The sequence below is a fragment of the Danaus plexippus genome, chromosome 15 (genome assembly GCF_018135715.1).
Source record: "Danaus plexippus chromosome 15, MEX_DaPlex, whole genome shotgun sequence".
Taxonomy (NCBI): Eukaryota; Metazoa; Arthropoda; class Insecta; order Lepidoptera; family Nymphalidae; genus Danaus; species Danaus plexippus.
This window is the reverse complement of record NC_083547.1, coordinates 3,205,026-3,214,633: the sequence shown is the minus strand read 5'-3', so window position 1 is coordinate 3,214,633 and position 9,608 is coordinate 3,205,026. Positions and strand designations below refer to the sequence as shown.

Below are 9,608 nucleotides of genomic sequence, written 5' to 3'. Positions count from 1 at the left end.
CCTATATCTTGATATTATGAATTTAACATAATGATGTGGTATTTTGTAATTAATAATTTAATGTGACTATCAAAAGTCGAGCCTGAGCTTTCGGGATACAAATTGTTACATAACAAGTTGATTATAATCTCAGAAAGAACCGCCAATAGGACAAGAACAGACCTCCGCCTATCAAATAAGTTGATCTTTTTAAGTTTTATGTTATTATAAATATCGAACTGATTTGTTCAAAATATAATTTAGCGGTTTATATCAAACTAAAACAAGGTCGAAGACTTAGAATTACATTTAAATAATAATTGGTTTTTCAATTTAGAACCCTGTTGGATATAGACTACCTACTTACTAACTTTGGCCAAAATATTCAATTAACAATGTTAATTACAAATTATTCATTCAAAAACTTTTATATATATATATATATAAAACTTTATAATAGAAGCTCAGAACCATTAAAAACATCGAAATAAGAACCCAACATTACAAATAATACCCGTATTCGAAAAAATCCGTGCCCGTACTGTCTTAACTAAGCTTACCGCTAAAGGGTTTTGTAATAAATCTTCAGTATTTAATGTTTACAGAGCAAGCAGATTTTTAAATGTTTTCGTATTTTAAATTTATGTTGCAACACGATTTACGGGTATTTCGTGCCGGGGTTTTGTAAAACGGCTTTCTTATTTATTATTATAACTTATACCGACGCGTTTGTGTAGTTTGAATCCGTTTATGGAATTTCTAACACGTTTCGGTCCAAACACATATCGATAACCTTGATGTATGTATACGGCCCCGGACTGAATTATGAAGGGAAAATTTGGACGTAGTTCTGGAAATGTGGAATTCAAATGGATTTTTCCTTATTGACACCGAATATAAGCAATGCCTAACAACTCTATAATAGCTGTACTTGGATTTGTTGACTAAAATGAATAAAGATGTTTTCTTTGATTCCTTCTTTCTTTTAAAAATTATATCTTTATAACAAAATTTAAAAAGATAACCTAAAAAGTGGAAGCGAAACAAGTCCATGATCAAAAGCAGCGTAATTTTTTAACAATGACTTAGTATAAGGTGTGGCATTTATTCTTATCTCTGCAAATATAGATAACCTAGTCCCGTATCAGATACCAAGCAGTAACGATCCGAACGTTGTATTGAATAGAATTGAAGTTAAGTTTGTGTGAAGTGATATAAATGAAATGGCTGGAATTGGGAGAGGCGATGGTCAGGGCCCTGCGGTGGGAAAACTAGAGTCACAAATATATTGTATTAAGTACACTTTGTTTTGCTTCAATGTTGTACTTTGGGTGAGTCTGAAATAGATTTGTTTCTGTTAAGCTGGATTAGGTTTACACTCTCAATCGATAGTTCTTTGTTGAAATTGTATTGCAATTGGTTTGCTATCACGGGGATTGTTGACTTTTGTTTTATCTTTAATATTGGACAGAAAATGCTTCTTTGTAAGTTACCCTTTGATAGAAAATAAATTGATAACTAAGTACTACAGCATGAAATTAATGATGTGCTGACAATAATTTCATTAAAACTTTATTAAGAACGTAATGAATCATAACAGTCATTTCTTTCTTACAAAGGGCTTAAAAATTCGTTATCATAAAGATAAGCCTACATATATTCCGAGTAGAGTGCTGCCATGAATCATTTAATATTTGTAATAAATCAAACATGTTTTTCAAAAATATTGTCTATCTGATGTTCTGGAGTAATTAATGGTTGAATTTATTTGGTACAATACCTATTATACATTAAAATAAAAGCTGCTATTGATGTAATCAATAAAAATATATGAAAATGTATTCAATCTTACTAAAAACTATTATAAGTGCTTGTTATTCACTTAATATGACTAAAAGGTATCTATATTTTATAAAACAATATTTTAGATAGTTATGAAATTATTATAGATATACTGTTTGCGATTAAAATTTAACAAATATTAATTAATACACAAAACAACGAAAAGAACTAAAATTGTTTGAAAATAAAAACATACAAAAAATATTTATTAACACATTTTGAAGGCACAAATTAAACTCACAAGAAGCGGGACTTACTTTATTAAACAAAATTAAGCTAAAGAAAGTTCTATAAAAAGGCAGATGCTTCACATAATTTCGGACGGACAAGCGAATTATGGCGTTGGGTTGGTAATTTTGTAGAGAGGGGTAAGGTAAAGTCCAATTCACAATGGAGTTTAGTATATAATTGACTAATAAGAAAAAAAAAAACAATTCATATATTCATACAAATGTATTTTATAAGAGATAACGAATTTTCATTGTGGGAACATTTAAAACATCATAATTTAGTATTGTTGATATACAAACCTAGTATTCCATTTCCGTTTTATATTTTATATTCACAATTCTCTTATAAAAAAAAACATGTTCACCATTATGACTTCACCATTACTATCTAAGGCAAACATTAGCGGCACGTGGCGAAAGCAGTAAATCGTCTTACACAACTTACGTACCATCGGTTATTAAGCCCGTTTAATTAGGAGAATTAAATAACTAAAACAGAAACAATTTTGCGTCGTGTTGTTGTTATATGTTGTGATTTCGGTTAAGTATTTTGGTTATATTTTAGGTTCAGAGGTATCAAGTAAAGTATACATTGTATAGAAATAAGTAAATTTTTTAACCTTTCAAATCGAAATCGAATGCACGATCTCACGTGAGTACCTCCGACCGACGGGAATAGCAATGGCGCGGATAAATTGGAGTACCGAGTCTTGTGAGTGTTGCGAGGCGACGCCAAAATCGCTGAACCTTAAGTGTCGTTCAAACCTGAAATCTCGTTAAGGTGTTTCTCCAAATGAGAAATAATTGCTAGAATCCTGCCGGTCATCCCAATAATTGAATTTTGGAAGCCCGCCAACACCTAAAGATGTAGTTTTAAAAATTATACTGTTGTATTTTATACCATATATCTATTATTTCATAGCTTTACATACATATATGATTCCATATATTAAAAAAATCTCATCTCATTTGACTCATGTTAGATAATAATTCGCCTGAATATTGTAAGAATCACAGTTTAAATAATAAAAAGACGTCTTCTCAACTTAACTTTTAAAAAAACTTCAGATCTTTGCTTCGTTGCCTTCAATTAACTGATTATTTGCTTGATAAAAATATTCCACTTAGAGTTATATTGAATGTCTGAAGTTCAGTTAAAGCATGATTACTAAAGGTGAAACATTTGAAGAGTATGAAGAAATCCCAAAACAGAATAAGCTCATTAAAAATTCAGTTTATTTTGCTACTCCAACATCTAAATCCATTTGCATATATTTTTCCGTGATCTTAACATAAACGCTAAAGCTGTCCCGAGTCGAAGCCGCAGAGCGGCACTTATATACCCTCTACAATTTATATAATGCACACAAAAGAAGATTTGAATTTCATATTTTATAATTTTACTGTTAACCAACTCGCGTATTAACGCTTAGCTCTCGTCAAACAGCGACATTGCTAAATGTTTGTTTAAAAACCTGAAATTCGTAAAGGATTCGTCCCAACGTTGCGTGGTATAGATAAAATCTACCGTATAAGATATTCAAATCCCTTAAGTGCACGCTGCGGTTGAATTGCGAGAAAAAGTCCCATTTTGGAGCGTTGTAAAACTCTTTATTATTCTAGCTTCACAGGTGTCTCGGAGGAGCCAGCGAAACACACTGACAGCTGATAACTTAAACCAACAGTACAATATAAAAACATACCTTTCCTGGTTCCTAGTAGCTATATTGTTCTTAAAACAAAGACCTAAACTTGATCTCTTTTGGTTTTAAATATATAACTGGGCAAGCAATCGGTGCTATAAATATTGAATATTATGCTTAAAATATTCAAGTATCTACATTGTAATGTCATATTCGTACTTAGAAGACGCTTCTGGCGTAGAAGAGGAACGCGGCGGGAGTTTTTACGAGGCAATAAATTTTTAACATCACAAAAAGTCTGGCTCCACAAAGAGCAAAACATGGTTTACATAATATGTGATAAGAATATAAAATTGTTGATTTTGGGCAGATCACAATAGCGATTGCTTATTTAACGAGTAGCCTTTTCTTCTGCACACCTAATTGAATAAATATATTTTTTTATAACTGGATGATAGTTCTCTATTGACATATGGATTATTTCTCGTCACAGCTTTCTATGTCGCATTTTTATTTTACAACTAATTAAAAAAGTCTTATACAAATGCCTATGTCAGATGATTGCCAAATGCTAACAATCTTTAGGTCAGCATTATGATACACCGCTCCCAGTAGTGTAGATAAAATAAATCGTTGCAATCTAAATATGTTTTACTACCTATTTTGTGTTGAAAATATAATAAATATACATTTCAGCTTCTCATGATGTCTTACAAGATAATTCAGGAAGCCGCATGCTTTTGTATACGCACAACGTTATAAATTCTCATCCTGTATTCTCCTCTCGTCTTTTGACATTCTGTATTATTTGACGATATAAAAACGAAACGTAAGACATCCATATGATACAGTATAAGTGTATATTAACATTTGCATTTTCAGCTTTTTCGAGCATATAGTAAATTATGAAAAGAGGCAAGTTACAAGGGAAGTAGCTACAATTCAATTTTACAAGGACTAATATTTTCATTTCATAAAATGCACAGGAGCACCAAAAGTGAACAGGATTCCGATCGCGTCAATTCATCTTTATTTAAAATTTATTAGTTAGTCGGTCTTCCTCACAGATTGCCCCCATTTATCATCACAAGAGCGTGTATCAGAGAGCATTCGAGCGTTAATGGCGGCCCCAACATTATATGATTTTTCCTACAAACTGTACAAACGTACAAGTCAACTTTCCGCATCATTTGGCGAGGTCCTAATGGATTGCGAACAGAGTTGTTGTCTCGACAAAGGTTTTTGCAGACAAAGTATAATGATACGTAGATATGGCTCTTTTTGCTTGTGAGATAATGTAGCATTGTGAAAGAATACCCGAGACTTGTAAAGCGACCTGATTCTTGCAGTTTTTGCTTGATTACTCGCGATTTTGAGAATCATGTTGAGTACAACAAAGTAATGAGACTTTATTCATTAATATTAAATTTAAATTGTTCGTTATCTTAATGTTTTAAATAAGGCTTCTTCAACTTGTTACTAAAACTTGAATGTAAATGCTTTATCTCTTATTAAGCTGTCAAACAATGACAAGAGAAGCAGACGCCTTGCACTGATTCCCAGGCAATATGAATGGTTCCGTTGTGCGATATCAAGTTGACATATTAGTTCTGTCTCGTATCGAGAAGCAAATAAAGACTTCAATAAAGCAAGCAAATGTTATTAAATAATATTTTTGTACCTTTTACTTATTAAATAATTCACCAAACAAATTAAAAAAGTTATTCACTTAATCAACGAGATAAGTATAGGTACTATAAATTAACGCATGATCTGAATTTTCGAATTTCAGTTTTACACATTTTTAATTTTATAAATAATTTATTACAAGTTTTTCTCTGACGATAATATTAAGAAGGTGCTATCAAAAGTTGATAGTGAAACGGTATTTCCATCAGACAAGCGAAAATAAAAATTCCATTAGCTGAAAACAGAAAATGCTCTTAAATATTATACAAGTTTGTATAAGGTAAGAAAGTTCTTGATAGTAAATGCTCTGCAATTTGTCTGATACAAGACTATTTTAAGATTAAAGTTAGAGGGAGAATACGTCGTCTTGTTTATAACTTACTTGAATTCCAATGAATTTTTAAAATCTCTCTTTACATTATAATGACAAAGTAGACTTTATTATGATTGAACATTTTTATGTAGTATTTTTTTTTATCTAAAAGGATAAACATATGATGCAAAAATCTTTGTTTCACCAAATAATACTATATATGTCTGTATTTACTTATTTACTTAGTTCCTTTTAAGATAATAATAACGTAAATCAACAAACTAAGACAAATAAATACTCCCATTATTGTAAACTACCAATATATCATGCAAATAATCATAATCGTATATCGTAACGGGTTTTCTTTTATGAGAAGTTCCAACAAAAACAAGATTATTAGATGGAATCGCTTGATCACCGGATATCTTACATAGCCAAATAAAACTTGACGGCACAGAATTAATGACATTATAAAACTTTTACTAACACAGCACCGCTCCATATCTGTTTTTATTCTACGTAGAATTGGTCTGATTCCGCTAAGGATAACATGAAAGTTATGTAAATTAATTTTCTTTCGTATGGGGTATTAACTAGGTTGAGAAGTTACGCTGAGAAATAATTAGTTATGAAGTAGTGAATGACAGTGTATAATAATATTTTTTGTTTTTTCGCAGTTATTCGGTGTATCAGTCTTTGCGCTGTGCCTCTGGATATGCATCGAGCCAGGATTCAACGAATGGATGAGTATATTAGAACTGCAGCAATATTTCATTGGTATCTACATCATCCTGATTGGATCCATTGGCATCATGATCGTGGCGTTCCTGGGTTGCGGATCGGCTTTGATGGAAAACGTCTTCCTTTTATACGTCGTATGTATACAACACCATGTATTTGTATAAAAAAATCTACATAAAATTTTGTTTCATAAATACTTTTAACAGTCTTTCCTTTCTTTGTAAATTAACAATGATTTGAGCTGCGATTTGAATGTTGAGTTTATTAGAAACCTTAAAATATCTTCTTTATAAAACATTAATAAAAACAAACAGTTTATTTTGATATTTAGCTCGTTTTTCGCTGACATGTAAGTTATTCTTAAACCCAATATGTTACCGATAATCTCATAACAGTGCCTTTTTAGTTTATAGCTTCACAAATTGCTTCATTCGTATTCGGACTCGTCGGAGCTTGCGTCGTCCTGGACTTCTCGACTTACGACTCGAGCATCCAACCGCTTATTAGAAATGTTATCTACAGACTCATCAACAACCCTCAACACGAGGGCAGCAGGGAGATACTTAGAATGGTGCAGGAAGGGGTATGAAAACCAAATAATATTTACACTTCGATCAAAACAGTTCATTGTACATTTGTGGATATTATAAGAATTGTCCAGCTTCTTAGCTGCTCTTGCATATATTATTAATCCAATTTGATATGACATCAGAACTTTTGGTCAATACGTTTCTATCTAATACTGAAAGTTTTATTAACGGATGCAGATACAAATAAAATAAACCATAGCCCGTTGAACCTTACTACACAAAACGAAGCGTAAGAATGCAGGATGGTACGGCTGTTGGCGCTAATCAAATGACCCTCTCTCGGTTCAGTAGCCAATTGAATATTGGAACAAATCTAGATCACAACTTCCCATTCGTTAGATTGACGTGCGTTATTTAATAATACCCTTGGTTTTGTTAACTTAAAGCTTGCTCGAATGTCCAAGTTAGATCTTTATTAATTAAAGTAATAAAATATTGTTTAAAGATATATTTTTGTTATATCAAACTTTAATGCTGATTAGTTAAAATGATCTTAATAAATTATATTTTATACACACGGAGATGCCAATGCAATTACAAAAAAAAATATTTATATATAGAAGATTTATTATAATGTATCTTTTGTTGGTTATCCATAAATAAATAAATAAATAAATAAATAAATAAATAAATAAATAAATAAATAAATACATGTTCCACAAAGTATGGCAGCGATATTCTCAAGCTTAAATTTTCATATAAAATAAAATTTCTGGTATCAAAATTATCTCACAACAGCAAGTTGAAGTTATACAGGCATCCAATTGGATGTACCTAGTTAAGTGCATCCTCAATTCATATACAAAGATGAATATTTTTAAATATATCCAATAGAAATATTATTTTTAAATTATTTATTGTTCAGTTTTAGAACATTGTTTATTTTTAAAATAAAAACAGTCATCCAATTTTTATGTTGCAAACATCATGTATGTGTATCACAAAAAAAAAATTCATTTCATTATTTTCATATTATATTTCATATATAACATTTTATTTAGAGACTGGAAAGTAATTTAGGTATAAAATAAAAATATAAACTAGAATAGACCGTTATTATATATTGGCCGCGTTTAAATATTGATCCTAAAGATAATTAGGTATAACTCAAACATAAAGAATATATTATTGTTTAAATTTCATCTGCCCGTATATTTTTAACGAGATTATATAATAACAATTTTGAAACAATAAAAAAGTTATTTCTAAATTGCTTATAGTTATAAAAAAAGTTTTTATTCAGCCATATTTCTGAAATTAATGATAAAAATTAAATTTAATTACGAAGATATGGTATACTATATACTGTATATGTTATTTGTTAGATCGGCTGCTGTGGTGCTGATGGACCTATGGATTATATTAACCTGAACAAACCTCTGCCTTCTGAATGCCGCGACTCGGTAACAGGGAACGCTTACTTCCACGGCTGCGTGGACGAACTGACGTGGTTCCTCGAGGCCAAGACTGGCTGGCTTGCTGGTATTGTACTGGCATCTTGTATGATCTGTGTAAGTATTTCAAAAACGATATTAAATAACTTTTGTCAGATCTTTCTGGCTCTTTCTTTAATTCAGCTAAAGATTGACTTGACTAGTGAACTTTTCAATGATTGATTTTTTTCTAAATGTTTGTACGGCTTTGAAAACGAGTCCTCTTGAGCCTAATCTGAAGGAGAGCCTGGAAATGTGGCCAGATTTAACTCTTTTTTTATACAAGCATGTTAAAAAATATAAATATAATTCACATTGTTTATTTCGACAATCCTTATTTTAACTTCTTTTATTCTTTCTTAGGTTATAAATGCTGTCATGTCTTTAGTTCTGATTCAAGCGGTAAGGAAAGAAGAAGAGGAATCTATTGCGTACAAAAATTAATTAATTCATAAATATTTAGGTGATAATGTTTTTTATCGATACTTTTAATACATATGTGTATCTTTATCAAAATGTTATTTAGACCACCGTTTCTTATGATAAGTATTAAAATGTATGTGTAATTAAGTAGTGTGTTTAGATTCTAAGACCCGATCGTTTTGAAAAAGTTACGCCACATTCTTTGAGAATCATACTAATTGTTATAATGAAGATGGATTTGGACAATTTATAAGACTTTGAGTTCTTTATATATATATATATATATTGTAAGTGTTTTGATATTGCAATAAAAATATAATTGTATGGTTTTTAAATAAATTACATGTCGAACATTAAATATATATTAATTTATTATTTGACCTATCATTTGATATTTAGCTTTAGTGTATTTAATCATGCTCTGAGATCGTACTCACAGTAAACTAAGATATTTGTATGGAACATTATGAAGCACACTGCAAATACGGTTTGCGTATACATTGGAGTATTTCCAATAATGAATATTCCTATATATATTATATATACAAGTACATATGTATTTCTATAACACTACGTGATGAATATTTCTACAAAAATATATATTTTTTTTCATAACTAATATTTTAGTTATGAACATATAATAATACATTAACATTTAGATTTGTCTTGTTTAAAACTTTTCTTGACAATAATAATAATATTCCTCGTTACCTAAAAGTTATATA

General features: G+C 30.3%; 1 protein-coding gene across 1 annotated transcript; it reads left to right on the top strand.

Annotated features, from left to right (window-relative positions):
- Positions 1-1,131: 1,131 nt before the first annotated feature.
- On the top strand, positions 1,132-9,241 carry LOC116766594 (tetraspanin-2A). The gene is made up of 5 exons (XM_032656507.2): positions 1,132-1,310; positions 6,374-6,571; positions 6,844-7,020; positions 8,353-8,538; positions 8,824-9,241. The coding sequence occupies exons 1-5, from the start codon at positions 1,203-1,205 to the stop codon at positions 8,902-8,904; spliced, it is 750 nt and encodes a 249-aa protein (XP_032512398.1). The 5' UTR covers positions 1,132-1,202; the 3' UTR covers positions 8,905-9,241.
- The last annotated feature ends 367 nt before the right edge of the window (positions 9,242-9,608 follow it).